This window comes from Chelonia mydas, chromosome 18 (assembly GCF_015237465.2).
Source record: "Chelonia mydas isolate rCheMyd1 chromosome 18, rCheMyd1.pri.v2, whole genome shotgun sequence".
Taxonomy (NCBI): domain Eukaryota; kingdom Metazoa; phylum Chordata; order Testudines; family Cheloniidae; genus Chelonia; species Chelonia mydas.
This window is the reverse complement of record NC_051258.2, coordinates 8,526,728-8,550,682: the sequence shown is the minus strand read 5'-3', so window position 1 is coordinate 8,550,682 and position 23,955 is coordinate 8,526,728. Positions and strand designations below refer to the sequence as shown.

The 23,955-nt window shown below is 51.4% G+C and overlaps 2 protein-coding genes across 7 annotated transcripts in view; one reads left to right on the top strand and one right to left on the bottom strand.

Annotated features, from left to right (window-relative positions):
• Window positions 1–3,162, top strand: part of TMCO4 (transmembrane and coiled-coil domains 4) — an 83,222-nt gene extending 80,060 nt beyond the window's left edge. For 5 of the 6 annotated variants that reach the window (XM_027829929.3, XM_043531866.1, XM_043531865.1 and 2 more), the window contains one exon: window positions 1,356–3,162. In XM_027829929.3, coding sequence (XP_027685730.2) covers window positions 1,356–1,817 — 462 coding nt within the window. In that variant the 3' untranslated portion in view covers window positions 1,818–3,162. The remainder of the gene's footprint in view (window positions 1–1,355) is intronic. The other variant, XR_006286481.1, reaches the window with a different exon arrangement.
• A 1,291-nt stretch (window positions 3,163–4,453) lies between these two features.
• Window positions 4,454–22,587, bottom strand: HTR6 (5-hydroxytryptamine receptor 6). Its single transcript, XM_007067730.4, has 3 exons — window positions 21,156–22,587; window positions 9,152–9,310; window positions 4,454–8,211 (listed from the first exon to the last, which is right to left on the bottom strand). The coding sequence occupies exons 1-3, from the start codon at window positions 21,879–21,881 to the stop codon at window positions 7,786–7,788; spliced, it is 1,311 nt and encodes a 436-aa protein (XP_007067792.1). The 5' UTR covers window positions 21,882–22,587; the 3' UTR covers window positions 4,454–7,785.
• Between the last annotated feature and the right edge of the window lie 1,368 nt (window positions 22,588–23,955).

Sequence of the window (23,955 nt, the reverse complement as noted above, 5' to 3'; positions counted from 1 at the left end):
CCACCCCCTGCGCTCTGTATAGACTTAGGTGGTCGGACATTATTCTAGTGGGGTAAATATCTTAGAAAAATGAAAATCAAGTGTTAGACATATTTATTCAAATAACAAGGCTGTTAGTGTTCATGCTTCAGGGTGTTGCTGATTACCAGCTGGGGTAAGGAAGGAACTTCTGTCACGGTGCATTATGAGCCAGCTGTTGGAGAGAGGATTGGCTGTAGACACCAAGGACCCCTAGGATTCAAAATCACACACCTTTAGTCTCTGCTAAAATCTCTAGTGCCAGCGGAACTGTGGGCCATGAACGCAGTCATGACTCAGGCTAATGGCGTTTTCATCTCAATGGAGAAACCCACTAGTAATTCCAGTCGGTTTCTCTTCTGCTGGCAGATGCATCCGCACATTTGGCTGAGTAGAATAGAAAAGGATATTTAAAGACAAGTCTTTTCTATTGAGGATCTTAGCTGCACTGCTTCAAAGCCTCACCCAGCAGATGCTGCACCTTGGACTGAAAAGGCAGCTGGCTGCCATCAGACTGGCGGGTTAGGATCCTTAATGTTCCCTTGTTCCTTTTAAACTGATTATACTTAAACATAATTATTATAATTAAACAGAGGGAAATTTGACTATTCTCTCTCTTGCTTGCACTGATTTAGGGAGGAATTTAATATGCTTCTCAGAAGGTAGTTATCTTGTAATTCCATGTGATCGCAATGTAAGAGAGCCCTGCCTGATTTCTACTCCAGACACAGGCTTAGCCCAGAACATTCTTAAGGCTAGAACAGTGTTTCAGTAACGTGTTATCGCAGGTTCCATCCAACAACCTTAAGACTCTTAATACTTCTTAATTCTCACTACACACCTCTGATGTAGACACAATTATCTGCATTTTACAGGTGGAGAAGCTAAGGCACAGAGAGGTGGGGACTTGCCCACAACAAATCAGTTGCAGAGCCAGAAACTGAACCCAAACCTCCTGACTCCCAGCCCTGAACTCTAACCACTAGAGAACACGCCCCTCTTAGCCTGACAACATGCAAGACTTTTTCTTAAAATCTAGAGGTGTCCAAGCCTTTAAACATGCAGTATGAATATTGCTCATGGAGCAAAGGTGATGAAGAGGGTGGAGTGATGCAGGAATGGAGCAGCTAGTGGGAATCTGCATGTGGCTGGGGCAATGGTTAATCACCAATAGTCTTGGGGAATTGAATTTTTCAGACATAGTTCTCCCAGTCTTTCAAGCCCGAGGCTGAATCTCCTTGCAGCTGCTGGCCCCAAAGTGCAGCGCTCTGCTGCTCTGGCATAGTTGGGCATTAATGGGACTTTTCATACTCACCGGACTATGTTGTCCTTTGCAGGTGAATGGCCACCTGGACTACATGAAGCAAATGGACACTATCCTGAAGGCTGTGGGCATTAAAACCAAGGAGTGTCGTCTGGAAGAGAAGGGGAATCCCAGCCCTTTCTCCAGTCAGGGTGAGAGAAGGCAGCCGACCGCAGACCGTGAGAGTCAGGAAGAGGAAAGCACCTTGGGAGATGATGATTCCATCAGCCATGATCACTGGTCCTGGCAGCCTGTACCCAGTGAAGGACTGCACTCTAGTGACAGGAACTCGGATCTTGCACACCCTGAAGTTTCTGAATTTCCAGGCTCTTTGGATGCCAGCAGAGACGAGAACCCAGTCGGGCTGGAAAAACCTTTACCAACCAACCCTCTGCCCTGCCCTGATTCTGCTGCTCATGTCCTGGGAGGAACCTTCCTTCCCTGCCCAGACACTAATGACCTCAAAAAACAGGCAGCACACCAAGGTCTGGACTGAGTCCCTGCCTCAGGATGAATTACTGGCTCTTCCATTGGTCGCTGCATCATGGCCACAGCACGCGCTCTGTCTAGCACTCGAGTGCAGAAAGGCATCTACCAAGCCCCTCCCCTCAAAACAGCACTGGTGCCATTGGCCAGTTGTAGGGGCAGTTACTACAGAACATTCATCCCAGGGGAATCCCAGGACTTGTGGGGCTATAGGACACTCCAGAAAATGGATGTGACAAACCGGTTGTTAGCAAAGGTAATAACGTCCATAGCTGCTGTGTTATTGGATTAGAGAGGCACTAGACCCATCAGATAACCCAGAGTTGTCTGTCTTGATGGGGAACAAATCAGGGATCCTTTTGAGTGTGTTATGGTGGGAGGATGTTCTGCTAGGATTAAAGCCTCTCTCACATGACTGTACAACCCGATGAGCTTCTCAGCGGACGGGGGTGGGATGCCATGGTCACTGCCTCCTCCTGTTTTCCCATCACTTCATGCTACATAATGGGAAACGCCAGCAGCTAGTGCTTAGAGCTGGTATGGAAAGGCACATGGTCAGCCAGGCTGCTTTGCTCTAACAGGGGAGCAGCAATCTGCTTTCCAGAGGGGAATATTGATTGCTGTGACAGGCGGGGCTGAAACCTCACAGCCATTCCTGCAGCCTCTCGGGTTGGTTCTGTTTCCTCCCCTGCGACCCATGAAAAATGCATGACTCCGTGGGAGTTTGACACAAGACATTGGGCTCTCTCCCTTCTCCCTCTAGCTTCTGCTGCTGCCCTAGGAGTGGCTCATGGCTGGCTGGTGGGACTGTGGTGTCAGTGGTGAGCTCCCCACTCCTTCTTTCCCCTCAGCGCTTTTGTGCACAAACTAACACAGAGACTGACATACCAATGTACTGACCATGTCATTGATGCTGCGTAGAGATGCTTTAACAAGGTGCTGTCGCCCTACACTGGAGCCCTGCACGTGGAACAGAACACCAAAGAGAACACTTCACCTGCTGCTTTCAGGACCACATGGAAACGGGCATACAGCATAGGAGCGTTATTGGATCAAAGACTTCAGAGCTACCGCCAATTGGTTCTCCCATGTGCGGAGGAAAGGCCCCCGGGGCAGATGCTCAGCTGCTGTAAATCAGCATAGCGCCCCTCAATTCAGTGATTGATACACACCAGCTGAGGCACTGGCCTTTATTCTTTGGGGAACAACTGTCACCTTCATAGGGAAATGCTGCTATACCTTATGAGTCTTAGGGAACCACGTGACTTGATGGGCATTGAAAGAGTATCTTGGAAACCAGGAACTCCCTGTTTGATATTCTCAATAGGAAATTAAAAGGTTTAATTTGTTTTGCATTGTTGGGGGGTTTTGTTTTTTTTTTTTTTAAATGTGGCCGGGTATGTTTGGAGTTTTACACGTACAGTTGGGCTTGATTCACCTGTGTCTGTACATCTCAGATCTGTTAACCAGCCTTTCATACGGAGGCAGTAGAGGGAGGAAACCGAGGTTCATTCATCATGACTCTGCTACTGGCTGGTTGTGAGATGTTGCACAAGACATTGTGCAAACTCCTTGCCTCAGTTTCCCCATATGTAAAAGGGGAGGAATGATCCTGAGCATATCCCCGGTGGGGATTGAGACAGTTTGCCAAATGTTTTGCGCTCCCTGGGTGAAAGGTGCTAGAGAAGAACAAAGTTTGATTCTCGTGATTTTACCGTTGAGTTGCGTCACCAGCTTGAACTGTGCAGTTTCTGCCTAAGCTCTGAAGGGCAGTAATCGTAGTACGCTTTCATTGCGTGGCCCTCCTGCAGCTCCTTTCCACGTAAACAAGGGCATCTGTATTGGCAGTTTCCAAAATGCCACACACTCCTGTACCTGCTCATGGGGACCATTTGTGGGCTTTCACGCCACTCCCCAAGATCATAGGTGAGGGGGAACCATGCACCACAGGCTGCACTATGCACAGGCATCGAAAGCTGCCTGGAACGGAGAGGTCTGTGTTCCCTAGAGGAAGCAGGTCACTGCCTAGCTTATGAAGGACAAGCCTGCTCCCAGAAAGCCCCAAGCACTGGATTTGCTTGAGGTCGTGTTGGACATTCATTGTGCTCTCAGCTTTGAGGTCATCAAGGAGCTCAGCCTGTCCTGACTCTTAAGTTCTCGGCCTTCATGCCCTCTTTGGCCACAGGGGCAGTGCTTCCTCCCCTTGTCTGCAGGTCAGAGCTCGGAGCAAGGATTCCGGCGAGTTTGCTGTCCCTGTGCAGGAGCTCCAAAGGGGCCTTGCTCCAGCGTGATCCCTGGTCTGATTATTCTGGCTCTCAGCTAGAATTCCTCCTTGGGGCTTCCAGAAGGTGCATGCTGCTGCAGCTCAACCATGCCTTTGCAGGCGGTGGTACACTTGCCCCTCCACGGCTGGCTGGTGCAGCAGGATTCAGTCCCGCGGGCTTTCAAAGACTTACACCCCATTCTAATTACAGCTTCATGTTTAAAACAATATACATTGGTAAAATCTTGCTCCAAATGCAGGCTTAGTAGGAAACTAAGCCTGTTTGGGGGGTGGGAAGTGGGGGGCATAGGCTGGTGCGGCTGTTGTTGACACACAGACAGTCTCCCCCTTACTCCCCTCCATGGACAGGCCATCACAGCAGTACTAATACAATAGCATATCTTTTATTCCAACGCTTTTTACAAACCTGATGCACCAATGGCTTCTCCCACCGTTGGAGCACCACAGCCATTTCACAGGGCACAGCTATAGCAGCGCGAGGGTTTTGTACACAGAATAAAACTAAACCTTGTCTCCAAGGTGCCGGGGCCGTTGTAGGGAGGAAAGTTGCAATTGCCCACCTTAAAGTGCAGCCAGGACACCACCTCCACTGCGACCCCTAGAGTGTTTTGTGCTGCACCGTGACAAACGTCACAAAGAGCAGCAACAGCAGTGCCAAAATGCAGAGCCGATTTGACTTTTTCCCCTTTCAAAGAGTTTTCCCCTAACACAAATGCCACTTATAATGAATCCCTTTCCTCCAACAGCATCCAGCATGACGACAGCTCCCCGGCACCGCCACTTAGCCACATTTAATCTGAGGCTCTCAAAACGCTTTACAAGAGGGGGGGAGCATTTTTATCCCCCACCTTGCAAGTGGGGAAACTGAGGCAGAGAGCAGTTAATGGTCTGATTTTCAGGGGTGCAAGGCACTGGCAATGCCTACGGCCTTCACTGGCAGTTATGGGTGCTTGCAGCATCTCTTAACATGCCTGCAGCTCCACCCCATGGGCATGCTGTCAGCTGGGCATGGCTGGAACAGAGTGGCACTCTACCCCCACGCACCCTCCCTGACATGAACCCCACCCTGGGGCTTTCAAATAGGAAGATGCAAGAGAAGCAGCCAGGGGAGAGCTGGCTGTTTGCACCTGTATTAAAGGGACAGGGTTGTTGCACCATTTTTTAAAATCTATTGTAATTAAATGGGGCAGAGAGCAGGACATAAGCATAGTACTTCCACTTGGAAGGGGGGAGGGGATCCCCCCTTAGTCAGACTGAACAAATCAAGCCCTTGAGTACCAGACAGCGAGTTCTGCACAGCCGAGGGGGCGGGGGAGCTGGGATTCCCGATCACAGCAGCACCATCAGACTTTCCCAGCACTAGCTAACCCTGCTGCTCTCTGACCCGTGGCGGGAGTTCTTGCCTCATTAACAGGGCTTCTAAAAACACAGGGGCCAGTGTTGCCCGCTGTCATTCCCGTCCCATCAGCCTCTGCGGCAGGATCGCAAGAGCAAAAAAAAACCCATTATTTCCGAAGCTAGTTACCAGTGACCCTTTTCCTCTTTGTGGCCCGATATGCACCATATAATGCGTCTTTCAGCATCCTGGTGTACTGCTCAGACACCCACCACACTGATGATTTCTCAAGGAAATAGTAGGATGAAAAGACTAGAGGGATTCCTCACGCCGTCCGTGCTGGTAGAGAGAGAGAGCGTGTGTGTGTGTGTCGGGGGGGCAGCGTGGGGCTGTTCAGAACCTGCCTAGGAGCAGCAAACACTGGCTGATCATCATGCAGCTATCAGGGAGTGGCCCTTCAAACTGAAAAGCATCACACCAGCCCTGCGAGGGGGAGATGCCGGAACAGGCCTTACTTCCAGTGCGGCTCACGCAACAGCCCCAGTCTGTAGGACTAAGACCTTGGTTGTAATAGCCCATTGCCCACAAGCTCGCAGTCAACTGCACGTGGTCTAACCCACACTAGTGACTGGCTTTGTGTGAGCATGAGACTTGGAGCGGCTCGTGATCCAGCTCAGGAACGCGAATGCGCAACAAAGGAGTCAGGCGCTGGGGAAGAGAAGAGAGGGGCAAGGGTGAGCATAGTGCCTTGATTCCAGCACGGTCATGCAGCCCGGTGTCTGAGCAGCACAGCCTTAGCTGACTGTACAGCTGCTCTTCATGGTGGTCGAAGGCAACAAAAATGATTAAGGGTATGGAACGCCTGCCATATGAGGAGAGATTAATAGGACTGGGACTTTTCAGTTTGGAAAAGAGACGACTAAAGGGGGGATCTGACTCATAGATGTTAAAGTCAAAAGGGACCATTATGATCATCTATTCTGGCCTCCTGCACAACGCAGGCCACAGAATCTCACCCACCCACTCCTGCAATAAACCTCTCACCTATGTCTGAGCTATTGAAGTCCTCAAAGCATGGTTTAAAGACTTCAAGGTGCAGAGAATCCTCCAGCAAGTGACCCGTGCCCCACGCTTCAGAGGAAGGCGAGATCTATAAAAATCATGACTGGTGTGGAGAACGTAAATAAGGAAGTGTTATTTACTCCTTCTCTTAACAGAAGAACTAGGGGTCACCAAATGAAATTAATAGGCAGCAGGTTTAAAACAAAAAAAAGAAAGTATTTTTTCACACAACACACAGTCCACCTGTGGAACTCCTTGCCAGAGGATGTTGTGAAGGCCAAGACTATAACCAGGTTCAAAAAAGAGCTAGATAAGTTCATGGAGGATAGGTCCATCAATCGCTATTAGCCAGCATGGACAGGGATGGTGCCCTAGCCTCTGTTTGCCAGAAGCTGGGAATAGGCAACAGAGGATGGATCACTTGATGATGACCTGTTCTGTTCATTCCGTCTGGGGCACCTGGCATTGGCTACTGCTGGAAGACAGGATACTGGGCTAGATGGACCTTTGGTCTGACCCAGTCTGGCAGCTCTTATGTCCTACCAACTTCTCTCATCAAATAATGCTATGCCCGCAGCACTGTAGCATCTGAGCACTTGTTCTCCTGCTAACAAAGCGCTCGGGGTCCAGTGGTGATGGCCATCAGTGGCTGCCTTTGGCTGTTCTGGACCCCTTGGCCTTCCGTGCCTGGTAAGTTTTGTTTCTCTCTCTCTCTGGCTGTAATTTTACTATGTGCTGCTTTTTAATCCAATTTTAAAATATAAGCGCCTCTGTTTTCTTAGCTCAGGGACCATAAATCACTGAAAACCTGGGCAGATCACGCAGGGGGCAGAACGTAAAAGTGCCCTGTGCTGCTCTCCACATTACAAAGCGGAAGGGGGACGTGGGACAGTGACAAACCAAGTAGAGAATAATGAAAGCAACACCAGGCAGGTAAACTTGGCAATAAAGTTTGGGTTCATCATATTTAAACAATCCCAACCTGTAACCACTGAAAAATTATCAGTGATTTCCATACAAAGAAGAGACACGTTTTCCCTCCTCCCCGATTAAGGAGACAGCGAACGTTGGGATCAGTTTCTATGTATAGGGGGAGTATATTGTGGCTTAACAATGTTTCACTTTGGCTCAGAAGGCTTGTACATGTACACATCACGCCCTCCTTGGCTTCCCCATCAAGGGTGTCACTATATTCCAGCAGGAACTGCTAAGGTGTCTGTGCATAGCCTAAGCTTGCGGGGGGAACCAAGAGCAGGCCCCTCCTAACCTCCCGCCACCCCCGTTGGGGCAGCGTGGTCAATCCATGGGCGTGTTCAGCTGGTTGATCTGCAGCTCCTGGTCCATGTGTTCTAAGTCGAAGAGGTTGACTGAGTCGGCACCCGTGGCTGGGATGGACTCCAGGTGGGGGTCTTTGCAGGCAGGCAGCAAGAGATGCTCATTCACCTGGATGACCGAATCAACTGAGTCCGTCTCGCCCTGCAGCGTGAGCACGTTCCTGAGGGACATCCCCAGCCGGGGCCCGCTGTTGGAGTTCCGCATGGAGAGGGAGATGGCGCTAGGCCGGCCTTCCCAAGAGTGCCGGCAGCAGGGCAGGTACTTAGCCATGGCTCTTTTGAAGTCCCTCATGAAGAGGGGGTAGATGATGGGGTTCATGGTGCTGTTGCAGTACCCAAGCCAGGTGAGCACGTCAAAGAAGCCGGCAGGGACGCAGTCACACACTGCCTGGGCGGGAGACAGAGCACAGATTAGAACAGGCCGCACCTCCTGCCCTCTCCCAGCATCATCTGCAACGGCATGGCAACACCTTGCTGCGACGGCTCGCTTCCCACCCAGCTCTGCACAACGTAGGTCGGAGGCCAAATCCGGCCTTTCCCCTGTTCTCCAAGGAGGCAGGTCGCCATGGGTGTTAAGAGAAAAGGACCTGCATGCAATAAACACTGCAGGGTCCTGGGGCAGGTCCCGTCCGGCTCAAGGGTTGGGGCAGGCAACTAAAGAAACCACTCAGAGAATGAATACAGGGCCATTGTGGGAAGGGAAGGGAGACAAGGGGTCCAAACTCCATTTCCAGAGGGAGCTGGGTTTGGCTGCAGATGCAAGGGTGATGCTGTCTGCGCCCCAGACAGGTCATATTTCAGCAGTTGGCTGCCCCTAGTACACCCTCTCCTGGTTGATGTATGAGGCAGCACGGGTCAGCAAGGAGCTCTGATCCTGCAGCAAGGTGTTGGCATAGTGGCAGGTGAGCGGCTGGGAGGTGGTGGTCAGGAAAGCGATTTCTGAGGAGGGTTGGCCTGGCACCAATTGGGCTGGGCATGGTAAACATGGTAAAGGGCCATGAATAAAATTTCCGAATTCCTTGCTTCCTAAATCTTGGCTGTAACTCATTGTCCTTGAGACGGGGCTGAATGTTTTACAAATATTAAAAACCACAGTCTTTGCCCCAAAGAGATTACAGTCTAAAAGTCCATCTTGGCAGGGCGGGGAAGGACCAGCTCCCTACCATTAAATGCGGAAGATGCCCTGGCTAAGTCAACCACAGACTTTGAGCTAATCGCTATCACAGGCGCCAGTGACCAACTCTCCTTCTCAGGGGCCTTCCCGGGGCTGTGAGTGGGTTTGATGTACAAGGGCAGGGCATCTCTGGCCTCTTCTGCCCAGGACTTACTTGTGCCATATTAGCAACAAAGAAGGGGAGCCAGGCCACGAAGAACATTCCCAGCAGGATGCCCAGGGTCAGGCTGGCCTTGAGCGCCTTTTTGCTGTGCTTACTGGCAAATTTCCTGTTCTCCCCCATGGCCACAGCTTGGCTCTGAGCTCCGGGGACCTGAAAAGGACAAGAAACCCTGTGAGAAAAGGGGCCTGGCGGAAGAACACAGGCCGGAGGGGAGGCGCCGCTGCCTTACATATCGAGGACCTGCCGATCCAGCAGCTGTTGGTCTTACTATTCACTTGTACTGCGGGCACGCCTCAAGAGCCCCGGTCAGCCACTGGGCCCCATTGTGCTAGGCGCTGTACAGACCTAGAACAAAGCGAGGGCCCGTCCCCAAAGCACGCATTTTCCTTGCCAGCTACGTAAAAGGCACCCATGCCTGTGCCCCTGGGCACTGGTACAAAGCTAAGGAACGTGACCGTAAACTCCAGCGCCGGGTAAAGAGCCAAGCAGCGTGTCAGCGTTCCCCAAGCCACGGCAGCCAGGCTCTGCCGGAGCAGTTGAGGAAGCATAGGGGGGAAGCTGCGAGCACGTCTCAGGCCCTGCAGTGAGCAGCAAGGTACGAGACCCGGTAGAGCACAGACTGCTGGGCGCCAGCCATTCCCAGCCAGCAGGCCAGCCCCTGGGGAGCCATTACCAGCTGGCACCCCTAAGAGCAGCCCTGGGGCTGTTGGCATTTACACTGGGGATGGCTCAGGGAGAGGCTGTGCACAAAGGGGACTTAAAGCTCCCTTTGTGCCGCAGAGCTCGTGTGCCGTTCTCCAGCATTGGCCTAACTTAACAACGCTGGGGTCAGCCTCCTCTGAGCAGGGGGGAGTGACCGCACAGGGTGGTGTGGAGCGGGCTAGATCTCCATCGCTCAGCCCCAGCGGCGTTTGTTACCTGCCCGTTAGCGTCTTCCCGTAAACCAGCGCCGATGACCCGAGTTAATTCCTCCCCTCGCTCTCTCGTCCACTGCCTTCAGCGCACATGCACCCCCTGAGACAAGCATCAAACTTGCTCCCTTGGGCCCACGCCGCCGGTCCCTGCACCTAGTGGAGCCAATTCTTCCCGGCCCGATGTGGTAGCATTTTTACACCTGCTACGCCCAGCTGTAGATGAGGCCATAAGGAGGGATGAGACGGGGAAATCAGGCTCTAAATGGTTTTCTGGCTCCAGGAGTGCTCCAGGCCTCAAGCACCCACCCCAAAAAATAGGGACTGCTCAGCACCCACAAGCCACAGTCATAGGCAGTGCATGACCCTGCATTTGGGGCGGCTGGGCAGGAGCGCAGGAAGTAAAAAAGCACATCTGCCCAATGGGCACCTGTACTCCTGTGATCCTTGACGGCTGGAGAGGCCCTCTGCAGCTGGCATCATTTAGAACAGCCATGAGGTTCCACTGCACTGCGCCATGGACAAATGTGGAATCTCCCCCCAGCTTTGGGGGTGGGCTGGGGGGAGGCACAAACAGGTTCTTTATACTCACCCTCCCACATCAGCCCCAGCAGTGGACAGGGCTCACTGGGCTCAGCTGAGGCCCCAGAGAGGAAGGGAAACGGCTATAAGTTGTCGATCTGTTACAAAGTGATGCTCAGAAGCAAAGCAGCCTCCTGGAGTGGATTGTAAACGTCAGCGTTAATAGCCCGCCAAGAATAATATGCCTGGGTGAAGAAAACAAGCAGCAACAGCTCCGTTTTATACAGATTATCTTGCTGGGCTTTCAAGCTCTTTCAACGTTATACAAGTGCAAATGCTGGGCAGGAAATCCACTAAACGGGAAGCCTTTCAGCCTTCACCCTTTAAACACCAGCATGGCTGGATACACCAATAGGTGACAAGGGCTAGAAAGAAAACGAACCTTGACAAAGCCATAAGTCACTTTAGCTTGCCATCAGTGGGTTGTCTGTGCCCAGATACGCGTGGTCCTTGAGCCATAGATCAGTTAGTCGTGGGAAGCCAAGGAAATCCTCAGTAACTTTCCCAGCCAGAGGATGGATGTCCCAGCACTACACTCCCTGGGCCAGAGCCTCCGGTGATGTAAATCAGCACAGTAGCTATACTTCTAAGTAGCTCTACTGATTTATCCCCGCTGGGGATGTGGCCCTCCATATTTTTTGCATTAGCGCTTGCAAAAATTATGACAACCTGCCATCAGCCACTGTTTGCAGCATGGAGCCGTTTGTCCCACAAACACAGCACGGCTTGTGCTTGCAAATCTGCTGCCTTTCCCAACAGCTCACTTGTTCCACAGCTGCCCCCCTGCAGCACCTGCGAGAAGGAGCCAGTAGCTTGTTCGAGAGAAGGAGCAGATCCCCTTTTATGGGCCGGCAGCACATCCCGCGGTGTGGTGTGCCACACAAAGGGTGGCACCGTAAGGAAAGTGTTGTCCTGGCCCTTGACTGGGCAATGTGTGTTGAGGGCGCAGTGAGCTGTGGGACAAATCCAATGGCACCCTTCTGTGGCCCTGATCCTGCAAGATGCTGAGGCGCTAATTGATCTCCACAGCTATTGGGAGTTGAGGGTCTCAGCACAGATGGTCCCAGACACAGTGGAATCCGCAGCAGTATTGTAATGTGTAAATAGCACGTCACATACTAAGCAGAGCACCCATGGGAGGTAGGTGGGTGTTATGACCCCCCTTTTACCTCTGGGGAAACTGAGACACAAAGGCCTAGAGCCTCAAAGATATTTAGCCACCTAATGCCCATTGAAATGAACATGAGTTAGGTCCCTAAATATCTTTGAGGCTCTGGGTCAAAGAGCTTAAGTGAATTACCCAAGCTCACACAGGGGCGGGCCAGGCTTAGCGCAGGCTCAGCTCAAACTGTGACCGAAAGTACTGACGAGCTGCATAGTGCAGGGGGCACACAAGCTACATGAACTGAGTTGTATTGCATTGAATTTCTGGGGGATTTATGGTGCAATCAACCTTTGGGTGCCAAGTGTGAAAGGAACCACCATGATCCTTCACTGACAGCCCAGCCCTGCCCTGCAGGGGGTGCTGTGGTTAAAAAAAAAAGCCAATGGGGAAAGAAAAATTACTACTCACTGAACCAGAATGGCTATATTATTTGGGGATTTTTTATTATTGCAGAAACCCAAATGCCTCAAACTACTGAAGATCGAGTGATGATAAAGCCTAGGCTCAGGGTGCATATCTAGCTATTGATTAGAACAGTAGCTTAATTACATTTTTCAAAGAAAGGGCTCAATCTACACCCCTCAGAGCCAGCTCTGTCTTCTATGCAGTCCTGCAATCTCAAATTAAATTATCCTGTCGTAATTAAGTAAGTTGCAGCTTGCTGATCTGCCCACCCTTCGAAGAACAGGAGAGATTTAAAACATAACACCCTGATGGCTCTCTGCTTTGCATGTTATTTTTACCTATCATCCCAGTTAAATTCATTCAGTGGTGGAGACAAATGACAGCTGTACTATTAGAGATGTAACAAGACTCTTTTTCTTACATACCAGCTGCTACCTTTCCTTGTACAGCATGATCAGGAAAGCTTAATTTTCATTCCATTGGCTTAACTGGGAGCAGGATGTTTACGTTGTAAGCCCCTGATTCAACAACACACGTGAGCACATGCTGTCCTTGAGCACTCGCTTAGGTCCCATTGACTTCAAAGATTTAAGCATGTGCTTTAAAAGTGCTTGACTGCAATGAGGCCTAATACAGCTTGTATGAAGAAAAGGAGTACTTGTGGCACCTTAGAGACTAACCAATTTATTTGAGCATAAGCTTGTATAGTCCCTGCTGTCCAGGGTGCTGAAAGCCCTTCCTTTTTATCAATGAGGGACACGGTTTCACAGACCGAAGTCCATCAGTGTGAATACAGGTGTTAGTTAAAGAAACATTCTGGGTCAGATCCTCAGCAATGGATCTGACCTAGAATGTTGAAATACATTTTGTGGCAAAGTCTGATCTCTCAGAAAAGGCCTTTCAAAATTGCTCCTGTATTTTGTCTATTTATTCTCTGCTTCTCCTTCCACCTGTTAAAATACTTTGACTTATCTACAAGTGAGTTGGCTGGGTCAGAGACTCCCAGCTCCTTATGTGAAAGAAAAAGAACAGCAAGCTAAATCAAGGTATTTAAAAGCAATTAAGTTTGTCTGCTTGCTGTAGGATACTAGGTCAATAGAGACCATTACTCGGGAATTAAATCTGTTACATTTAGTACCAAATAATTTTCTCCTGCAGAAATATGTATTATATGCAAAATCAGACATCTTTTGTGTGTAAAAACACATATAGCAGCTCAACCAGTGATGTCTGAAAAAGGAGTCTATACTGTAGCTTGCTTAATATTGGAGCCTATATAGTAAAATCAGAAGACAGGTATTCAAAATAATGCAGTGTTATAGAATTTCAAATTCTCTACCAGTTAGAACGAATTTCTTCCCATATGTATGCAGCATCTGATGCACATCTACATATATAAACCCCCACACATCATGAGAAAGATTTGTGATGAGAAAAAGAGATAAACGAGCTTGGATATTACATGTGCGATGGCTAAGGCTAAGATTTTGTCATGGATATTATTAGTAAAAGTCAGGGAAAGGTCACGGGCAAAAAAGAAAAATTAATGGAAGCCGTGACCTGTCTGTGACTTTTACTAAAAATATCTGAGACAAAATGGGGATCTGCGGGTCCCCCCCCACCCCCTGCCTGAAGAGGGGCAGCAGCACAGGGGCAAAGGGGCTGTCTGCAGCAGCTGGGGACCACAGGGTACCCCTGCCACCTGCAGCTCCAAGGGTTTCAGCAGCCAGGAGCTTGGGGATGCCCCCACTGCCCACGGCATCTGGGAGCTGTGGCGTGCTCCTGCCACCCACCACGGAGGGGAGCTGTGGGGTAACGCTGCCACAGCAGCTCCAGGGACCCCATCACCCCTGGCAGCTGGGAGCTCAGGGGGTTCCCCTGCCACCCCATGATGGCTAGTAGCGCAGGGGTTCCCCCACCATGGCCAGTATTTGCAGGGTTCCCCACTGCCCATGGCATCCAGGAGCTTTGGGGTTCCCCGCTGCCTGCGGCAGTTGGAACTTGCAGGGTTCCCTGCCACCTGTGGCTGCTTGGAGCTCTGGGGGCCACCAGAGGAAGCGGGGGGGAACCTGCAGCTCCCTGCCCCCCGCGGGTGGCAGGAGACCCTGCAGCCCCCGACCACTGCAGGTCACAGAGGTCGCTGGAAGTCACGGACTAAATTGTAGCCTTAGTGATGGCAACAGCCATATGACAAATTGTGGAACCATGTCATAAATTGCATTTATTTCCTACTTCTGACAATTTGCACCTGCTCATTATCCATCCATATTTCTAGTCAGACTGCTTTTAACTTCCCACATCCCAAATAGCTTAAAAGAGCTACCCTTTTGGTGGAGGTGAGGAGAGCCTGATGATATGTACAACTATAGAGATATTCCTTCTTTCCCCACAAATATTGCTGTGGGCTGAGTTGATAGATGGACAATATTCAGCATTGGCTCAGAGATGGATTTAAAGTCCAATGTTTCATGACACATCAGGGCTAGGGATCAGTGATTTATAGCACTGGAGAAGAATTGGAAATCCTCCATTACTGGGCCATGTTTTCCTCTCACACCAGTGTAAATTACAAGTAATTCCATTGGCTTTGGTGGAATTTCATTTGTATAAATCAAGACTGACTCAGAGGAGAATCTTGGCCCACCATATAGGAAGTAAGGCCCATATTTTAAAGGGGTTTAGGTGTTGCAATGATTTAGGAGTGTAAGTCTCATTTTCAAAAGTGAGATAGAGACTTAGCCTCCTAAGTCCCATTACTGAAACTTCAGTTCCCAAATACCTAAGTCATTCTGAAAAGGAGACCCAGGCTCCTAAATTGGTTAGGCTTTGCAACACTGAGCAAAACCACACTTCAATACCTTTAAAAATCTGCACCCAGGTCCTTGTGCGCTCATACGGTCAGTAATTCATTCTCACTGTGAGTTCTGCTTTCATCTCGCTACACCCCCTGAATCAATACAGTTGTACGTATTAGTTCATTGATTAAATGCTCTTTTTTTAAAACCAGTTGGCAGATTAAAATACACTTGCCTGGAACATTAGTAACTGTCATGACAGCTGAAAGTGACAGAGCGGGGAGATTTCTCTGGCATTGTTTTTTAAGTGCAGCGGGTGAGACTGTATTAGTCATCTCAGCCTTCAGTTCGCCAATCCGGTGAACGTATGGCTGGCCAATTCCTAGTTACAACTATTGTTGAACTCAGCTCTGAGGTTAATTAGATTTCCTGATGGAGACAAATAGAAGCTCAGTGGGCTGCACTAAAGGCTAGCTGCAGAAATCTGAGGTTTGGGGGTGTAATTTTCTCCCCTCTTCTCTAACCCTACCACTCATCCAGCTATCACAGGACAGAACTGACCCTTGTCTACATGGCCAGTGCATGGGCTCAGCTGAGACTTAAGTGATGCATAGGCCTCATACTGCCCCTCTGCGCAGGAGAGACAAGGTAGGTGAGGGAAATGTCTTTATTGGACAAACTTCTGTTCATGGCCGGGACAAGCTTTCGGGCTGCACTGGGGTCAGTGAAATTCTACAGCGAAAGCCCTTGCAAAGGAAGTTTATTTCTCGCTAATCCCCACCCCGCCACTGTCCTGCAAAGCTCAGCACACAGCCATGGGAACATGCGCTTCGTAAAAGAAACCAAAATATTGGTGTCAAATGCTTTGAAGCTGCTGTCAGTCCAGATGCTTTGCCCCACCCACCCCTTTCCCAACCATAATTATCACTGCCACACCCCCCACACCTAGCAATTTGAGGAGAACGGGAAATTATTCCTTTCCTGAGAGTAACATCAAGCTCCGCAATTCTTAATAATGGGCATGACAGCTTCTCCTCCTCCGTACAGTTATTTCAGTGACTGCTGTTACCTTCTCCATAAAAGTGACTGAGCCAGAAGGAGGGACAGCGAGAGAGCGAGCCTCTTTTTCTCCAGCAAAACTCCTGGGCTCCCCAGCGTTCATAAAGGCCAAACTGTGAAACCCCATCATGATCTAGAGCACCAGACACCTGTGAGAACCAAAGTACCGCGTGCCGAGCAGGGGACTGGAAGAGGGAGGGGGTCAGGACCACTGCAGGAGAGAAATAACTTCTGCTGATTTTAAGGAGATGGCGCCTAGATTCTATTCCCAGCATGCGTCTCTGAGCAAGTCACTGAACTGCTCCGGGCCTCAGTTTCCCCCATGGGGGTAAATAATATTTAACACACACCCTGGGGGTGCAGGGAGGCATAATTAATCGAGTGCTGTGAAATTCTAGAAGGAAGGGTGCTCTAGGTGTTGTCCCAAGTGCCTAGAGAGAGGATGGAGAGAGATTTGGGGGGAACTGGCAGGAGCTAGACACTTTACATTAAACTACCCTCTTAAGTTTTCTCCTCCTTGTAAGAAACCTTGTCATTTCTGGGAGTCACTGTACAGACATCTCTCACCCATCATGTACTTTGACCCCCCTTGAAGGCAATAGATTTAAGAACACACTCATCTGAGAGAACCAGAACATACTGCCAAGAAAGTTAAACCAAGAAAGGCCTAAAATCATCAACACTTGAATGCTGAACTCATCCAATATGTGGGGTTATTTATGTCAAGAAGAACCATCTATTTTCAAACCCTCCTGGTCATTTTTTCCCTCCTTTTCTAGCATCTCAATTGTTTAGAAATTAATCTTGGTGTTCTTCAGATCTCTAGACATAACGATCCTACGATTGCATCTAAGAGCTTGAACCTGTGGGAATGGGCTTTCCCCCACATACGCTTCGCTTAGAAAAGGATTTTTTCCATAGACACGAAAGCAATCAGGACACAGAGGAGTTCTCCACTTACACCAGTGCAAACCCAGAGTAACGCCAGCGAAGTTCCCCAGTATAAAACTGATGTGAGAGGGAAATCAGGCCCCTTGCTCTGTTCCCTGGGGAGAAAAACTTTTAAACTAACAAAAAATAAAATCCACTTTTGCCAGTGGCCTGGCATCAGCGCAATCGCCAGCAGGGCTTCCCGGATATACCACGGACTAACAAAGAATTTAAACAAATGATCTGAGCTGTGAGACTGTGGATGCAGCTAAATACTAGGCTCTCCTCAGAGTTCACAGGGCACCGTGGGGAAATAACCAAAAAATACGAACACCTGCAGATCCTGGGTCTCCTCACCCCTGCTTTGGAGTAAATCAGGTGTAACTGTGCTGTAAAACCAGGACAGTCGGGCCCATGGACTCTGGCTCTGAGTTCCATCACCTGATTTACTCCTGCTTTGCACTGTTGCCATAAGCGCAGAATCAGGCCCAGAGGGCCCAAGCTGGCCAGCTGCCAACTGGCTCCTGTGAGGGGGCAGGCCCCCTACCGAGTGCAGCAGACGGCGAGTGCACTCAGCCTCTCACAGGATCAGGCCCAGATAATGTAACTCCATTGCTGGCTCCAACTCAGCGCTGCTAAGAGTTTACCAAACAGACTAGGCCCCAGCGGTGAGGTTTTGCCCCATGGGATAGCCTTATTTACATTGTGCAAGTCAGGAAATTTTCCTTCAACTAGCGGATGCGTGTGGCAGACCATTCTCAGGGTGGATTTTCTGTTTTGGAGGGGTTTAGTAGCTGAGGTATAAATAAAAGTCTCTGAGTCAAATCCTCAGCTGGTGTCAACAGACCATTGACGTCAGTACAGCTGGGCCTGTTTAGTCTAGCTGAGGGTCTGTCCTGCATGCCAAGAGCGACACACACACTTACTTACTTACTTTCTGGGTCTCAGCTGCCCCTCTGTAAAATGCAGGTGGTAAATATTCCTTTGTGTTTCTTGTCTGTTTAGATCTTGAGCTCTTTGAGGCAGGGTCTGTCTCTCGCTATGGGTATGTACAGCGCCTAGCACAATGGGGCCTCCAGCTCAGCTGGGGTCTCTAAAGGCCCAGCTCCACAAGGGAGCTTGGACATCACAATGCTGAGCATTGTGGCCCCTAACTTTTAGGTGCCTAGGCCATCACAGGAAAGCCTGAGTGAGGTGCCTAGGTTCCCCATGCAATGCATAGCCGCAAAAGCCAGCACCCTAGGCTCTGTGCTTCAAGGCTATGGGGAGAGGTGGGGGATGAAGGGCTGAGGGAAGAGGTGGGGGATGGAGAGGTGGGAAGGGACAGGGACTCTCACCTCAGCCCTGGGTTGGGAAAAAAATCCTGAGATTTGAGCGTTCTACCACAAAATCACGAGGGAGGCGTCATTTCCCTTAGAAATCACATCTCTGGCGATAAATTCACACAAGTTGGCACGTCTGTCCTAGCTCAGCAGCCCCTTCTGCCCACCCCGCTGCCCCATGCACCCGGAGGGAGCTGGAGCTTGGGTTTCTTTCCTTCAGGAGTGCACGGGCAGAGAGACTCACAAGACACAGCGCCCGAGACACTTGGCCCACCCCCAGCTTCCCCTCACGCTCTCATAAGCCACCTCAGCCACCTGTTTGGAGCCAGGCCTCTCCCCTGTTGTTCGCGGTGGCTTTGGGCATCTCTCCTTTGCCTCTTGTGACCCTTTCCTCTGTCCCCCCCAGCTTTACGGTGCCGCTCCATCCCCTCCTCTGGGCCATTAGCCTCGCCCCATGCTGTTCCAGCACCCTTCTGACATTAGGGCCAACTTCTCACAGCTCCTCCGCCCCCTCCCATTGACGCCCGACTCTCCCCTCCCGCCTCGCTCCACCTGCTCTGATTCGCAGAAGTGCCATCCTATTTGGAGGCTTCCCTTTCCGTCACGCCTGCGCCCCCTGAGCCGCAGACGCCGATCGAGCCTGTGAGCCAGGTGTCCCACTGTGCAGAGCCCATCCCTGAGCCTTGGCAACATATTGACCCTTTGCCCCTGGTCAGGTGTGGTGGAGGAGGTTGGACCTGCCAGCTCCAATGCTCAGAGTGTTGTGACGATGTTCATGTGGGTGCACGGGACAAGCCCACACTTAGTGCCTCAGTCTGGGACCAATCCTGCAAGGTGCCGAGCTGTTTCTCCCAGGGTTATGCCCCATCAGTGCCCACTGTAGACAGTGGGAATGGAAGGCGCTCAGCACCTTGCTGGAGCAGGCTCTGTTCAGCACATTTTTAGCTTAAATGCTTATTCTAAGCTCCATCCGGGAGTACTTCTGAGTTTGCCCGTCGGGAGCGAGAAACACTGGAGAAGATGAGTCACTTGGCCTTCCAGCTTGTTGTTCTGCGGGGCCCTTTGCTGCAAGGGCTATTGATGCAATAACAAGAGGGGGCTCTTGGGTGAGGCCCAGGAACATGCAGGAGAAGGCAATGCAAAAGGTATTGGAATGATAATAGTGAGCGATCCTTAAGAATGAGCATGCACAGTATAGCCCCCTCTGGCTGAGGATCAGAATCGTGTAATCACAGCCCCTGGGGGTTTGCCTACCCTGGAATCAAAAACCCACAGCTGGCCTGTGCCAGCTGACTCGGGCTCAGGGGCCGTGTAGATGTTCGGGCTCAAGCTGCAGCCCAGGCTCTAGGATCCTGCAAGTTGAGAGGGAGGGTCCCACCCTCCACCCTTAGCCTGAGCCCAGGAGCTCAGCTGGCACGGGTATCTCATGGCAGTGTAGACGTACAGTGAGAGGCAGGTAAGTATCACCACCCTCCTTCTACCGCTAGGGAAACTGGAGATGCCGAAAGGGGAAGTGATTTGCCCCCAGGACACCCAGTGGCAGAGCAAGGAACAGAACCCAGGTCTCCCGAATCTGCCCCATAGAAATCCATAACGACTGGCAGTTCAGCCCTCCCATGGCTCTAGTGCAGCAGAGGCCCCCACACGTTCCCGGTGCAGCCAGGTTTGTCTAGCTGAGTAAGATGGTCCAGGTCAAGCTGGGTTCAGCTAACCTCACCCACCGTTCCTAATCCAGACAAACCCCAACACGCTTTAGAAGACTGACCAGAAGGAGAGCCCCCCTAGGCCTGTGGGAGTACCTTTCCCCCCTGACACTCGCTGCTTCCTCCCTTGGCATCATGCTGCAAGGCTCCCTGAGGCCAGCCCGGACAGTCCCTTCCCGCTCTCTCCCCATTTACTGCCCAGGCCTCGTTAATTGGTGGCATTCCTCGCTGTGGGGAAGCGGCTACCCAAAGGCCTGGAGGCTGCTGACCCAGGTCAATGGCACTTTGCTGCAACCTAGGCCCCCAATCCAGCTGCCACTGAAGTCAGCAGGGGACTTCCCCACTGCTGGATCAAGTTCCTATTTAACAAGCGATCATAGAAACCACCGGAGAGGAAAGGATGGGGGCAGAGATCTCTTGGGAGGATACTGAATATTAAGCCCCACTGAAGAGCTGTGGGGAAGGGGGGCGGGAATTTTAGTCAGCTTCTCCTCTCCCCAATTAAACCCCTTCTCAAAATGGCTTTAACTTGTCTCCATTCCCCGAACCACCTCTTTTCATTCCTCTTGTAAATTATCATCACGTCAGCTTTAACTTTCCAAGCTACAAACAAAGGAACTTTTCCAAGGTGGGGGAAGGGGAGAGGGGGAAGAATCCAGCTGATCTTGCCTGTAACTGTTTTGTATGATCCTTTCTAATCCTTCCACCTTGCCAGGGCAGGGGGCTGTTGGGGAGGGATTGGAAAGCACCAGAAAGGGACCGGGTGGGGGGAGGGAGGGTCAATCCTCAGGCTCCCTCTGCTGCATAAATTGCTTGACTCTCACCCCCATTCGTCCCCCGGTCCTTTTGCACCTCAACCCAAGGCTACAGCATCCCCAAAGACTTTCTCTGCCTGCAAGATTCCACCCCTTTAATGGGTTTAAAAGCCACAGAGCTCAAGCTCCAGTGGTCACCACCACAGCTGGTTTCATAGGCGGGGTATGATTTTTTTCCCTAGCCTTCCAAGGAGAGGACAGGGAGGGTGAAACCCACCGGCCTGGCTGTGGGATCAGCAGGCATGAAGCAGCCAGCCCCTCCTGCACGCACCCAGGGCAAAGCCCCACCAGCCGTCAAACCTCGTTACCTGTTGCAGGGGTTCATCGGAGGTGCTGGCCATGTGGGTGGTGAGCGATGCCACCTGCACGGCTTGCTTCCTGGCGGCCAGGAGGATCCGGCAGTAGGTGAAGGAGATAGCCATGGATGGGAGGAAGAAGGTCAGGCTGGAGGCTATCAGGGCATAGGGCAGACTGACCAGGAGCCTGCACTGGTCCTCTTCCACGTGGGAGGTGCTGTTGAGGGGCCTGATCTCAAACTCCAGCTTGTGCCACCCCATTTTGATGGGCAGGAAGGAGGCCAGGGCGGCCAAGGTCCAGGTGGCGAAGATAAGCCACACGGCCCTGCAGGAGGTCATCCTGAGCTTGTACTTGAGCGGGGAAATGATGAGCAGGTACCTGTCCAGGCTGATGACGCAGAGGTTGAGAATGGAGGCACTGCAACACATGACGTCGAAGGAGTACCAGATGGAGCAGAATTCGCCCTCCAACACCCACCGGCCATACAGCTGGTTCAGCATGGCTGGTGGCATGACCACCAGGCCCACCATCAGGTCGGACATGAAGAGGGACACCAGGAAGTAGTTGGAGGTGTTGCGCAGGGAGTGCTGCGTGAAGATCAGCAGGATGAGCAGGAAATTCCCCAGGGTGGTCAGCAGGATGATGAAGCAGAGGAAGGCGGCCACCCAGCTGCTCCCCCCAGCCAGGGACCTCTCCCCAATCACACTGGCATTAGGGCTCCCAAAATCTTCTGCCATTGAGGAGCTGGAGGGGAGGAGGGGCTGGAGGTGGAGGTGCGGAGGAGGGCAGCTAGTAATTCCCCTGGACAGCTCGGCACAGAGCAGAGACCAGGACTAGGTGATCATTGCCATGGGCCAGCTTTTAAAGGGAAGACGTGTGATCCAGATCTCTCTTCCTCCATCCCTCTCTCTCCCCCTCTTCTCCTCCTCTCTCTTCACTGGCAACCAGGGCAGAATGACATGATCAGGAGCCGATCAGCAGAAGAAAGGTCCCCCCACCCCATCCCACGGCTCATACCGAGGCATTTCCTAGTGACTGCAAATGCCACTTAGACGCCTGCTTGGCCACCTCTGGGTAGAGACTGGTGTGGGGAGCAGATGCCCCTGAGTTCCTTGCTCGGCTTCACACTCTCCCTCCTCCTTGCCTTACCTGTAGGGCTCTTTCTTCTGGGGGGCCGCGAGCCTTTTCCTTTCAGCTGCTGTGTGTCCGATCACGGCTGCTGCTGCAGGCAGAGCAGGCAAGAGGCAGAATAAACCCTGATGCAAGGGAAGCGAGAGGCTCCTACAGAGTCTCGCTTGTGGGAGAAGGCTGCAACGGGCAGGTGTGTGCGAAGGTAGCACAGGGGTGTCGCCCCTTGGCCAGAGGTGGGTGTGTGCATGAGCATCCTCCTTCCCCTTTAGCATCCTCCTTCCCTCTTATTCTTGCTAAAGAAAACAGGGATCTAGTCTAAATCCTATAGAGTAGCAATCGGAGAGCTTTCTTTTCTGCCCTTAAAGAGACAGCAAACACTATCTTCCCCAAACTCAGCTGCTTGGATTAAAGAGGAAGATCCAGCACGCTGTGTGGATCAGCAAGGATTTAATCACAGTCACTGAGCCCGATGGATGGTTTAATCCGGCAGTATGCAACACAAAAACACACTATGATCTCAGCAAAACAGCCAGCAAGGGGTCAGGCTGTTCCCGCAGGGGGACTTTCTGGGATCCCCCTCGCTGCCTAGGCATTAAAGGCATGATCCAAAACCCACTGCCATCGATGAGCATCTTCGGTGGCTCAGGCCCAGGTACTGCGTCCCTCACCGTGGCATCGGAGCACGAGAAATATCAGCTATTGGGAAAACCGTCATAGGCAGAAGGTCCGTTCGGAGCAGCAACCCAAGGGAAATGGAAGAAGCCGGGTTGCTTGGGTCACTTGAAAACTAGACACCACGCTGGGTGACCTATCTGCATGGGAAGGGACACGGGCGATGGGGCCAACTGTTCTCACTTACAAACCAAGGCGACAAGGGAGAGAAAAGCTCTTTGGGGCCTTTTGGAAACGTCAGCTTTGTTTTGTTTTTTAACCATTTCTTTCTTATTTTCCTCCCCCTCTAAGTCCTCTGCTATTGGTCTGGTGCACGGGCCAAGGCCTCTGCTAGTGTAAATCAGGTATAGCTCCACTGAAGCCAGTTGACACCCGCTGAGGAGCTAGCCCTGGGTGATGACGGGAGCCTGCATTTACAGGTGGGTGCAACACAAAAATTAGTCTCCAAAGGACAGCTAGGTGGCCTGGCGGAGTCACCCGAATCGCCGTTTCCTTTGCCTCGTCACAACCCCGCTACCAACCGCGTGTGTCAGCCATGTCTCCAGCTCCTGTTCCCCACTCCCCCGCGTCCTGCCCAGTACCACACTCACCTGGTGTGCCTTGGTGTTAATCCAGCCCCAAACCTACAATGGATAGTTCCCAGCCAAGGCCTCTGCTGCATGCCCGGGGAGCCCGAGGGACATCAACAGGACCCGTTGTGGGTGCAGTGACATGCCAGAGCATTATCAATTGCAGGGTCAGTGCCTGAGTTTTTCGACTCTTTGGGGCTGGGGCTGTCTTAGGACTATTTTCATACATCGTTCCCATGATCCCAGAGGGTTTGCAAACAGAGCTAAGGAGCCACAAAGCTACCTTGTTAGCCACCTTCAAATCCCTCCACCAAATTCCCCTTTGCTGTCGTGCCTACTAAATCCTGACAACAGGCTGCTGGTGTACTGAGACCACAGCCTAGCACGCTGACCAGTATTCACACAGTCATAGAACTGTAGGGCAGGAAGAGACCTCAAG

Coding starts and splice junctions, on each gene's coding strand:
- HTR6 (XM_007067730.4), bottom strand. CDS start 21,881: ATGGCAGAAGATTTTGGGAGCCCTAATGCCAGTGTGATTGGGGAGAGG. Junction 9,311..21,155: donor CCGATGAACCCCTGCAACAG/GTAACGAGGTTT, acceptor TGTCCTTTTCAG/GTCCCCGGAGCTCAGAGCCA. Junction 8,212..9,151: donor TTGTTGCTAATATGGCACAA/GTAAGTCCTGGG, acceptor TCTCCCGCCCAG/GCAGTGTGTGACTGCGTCCC.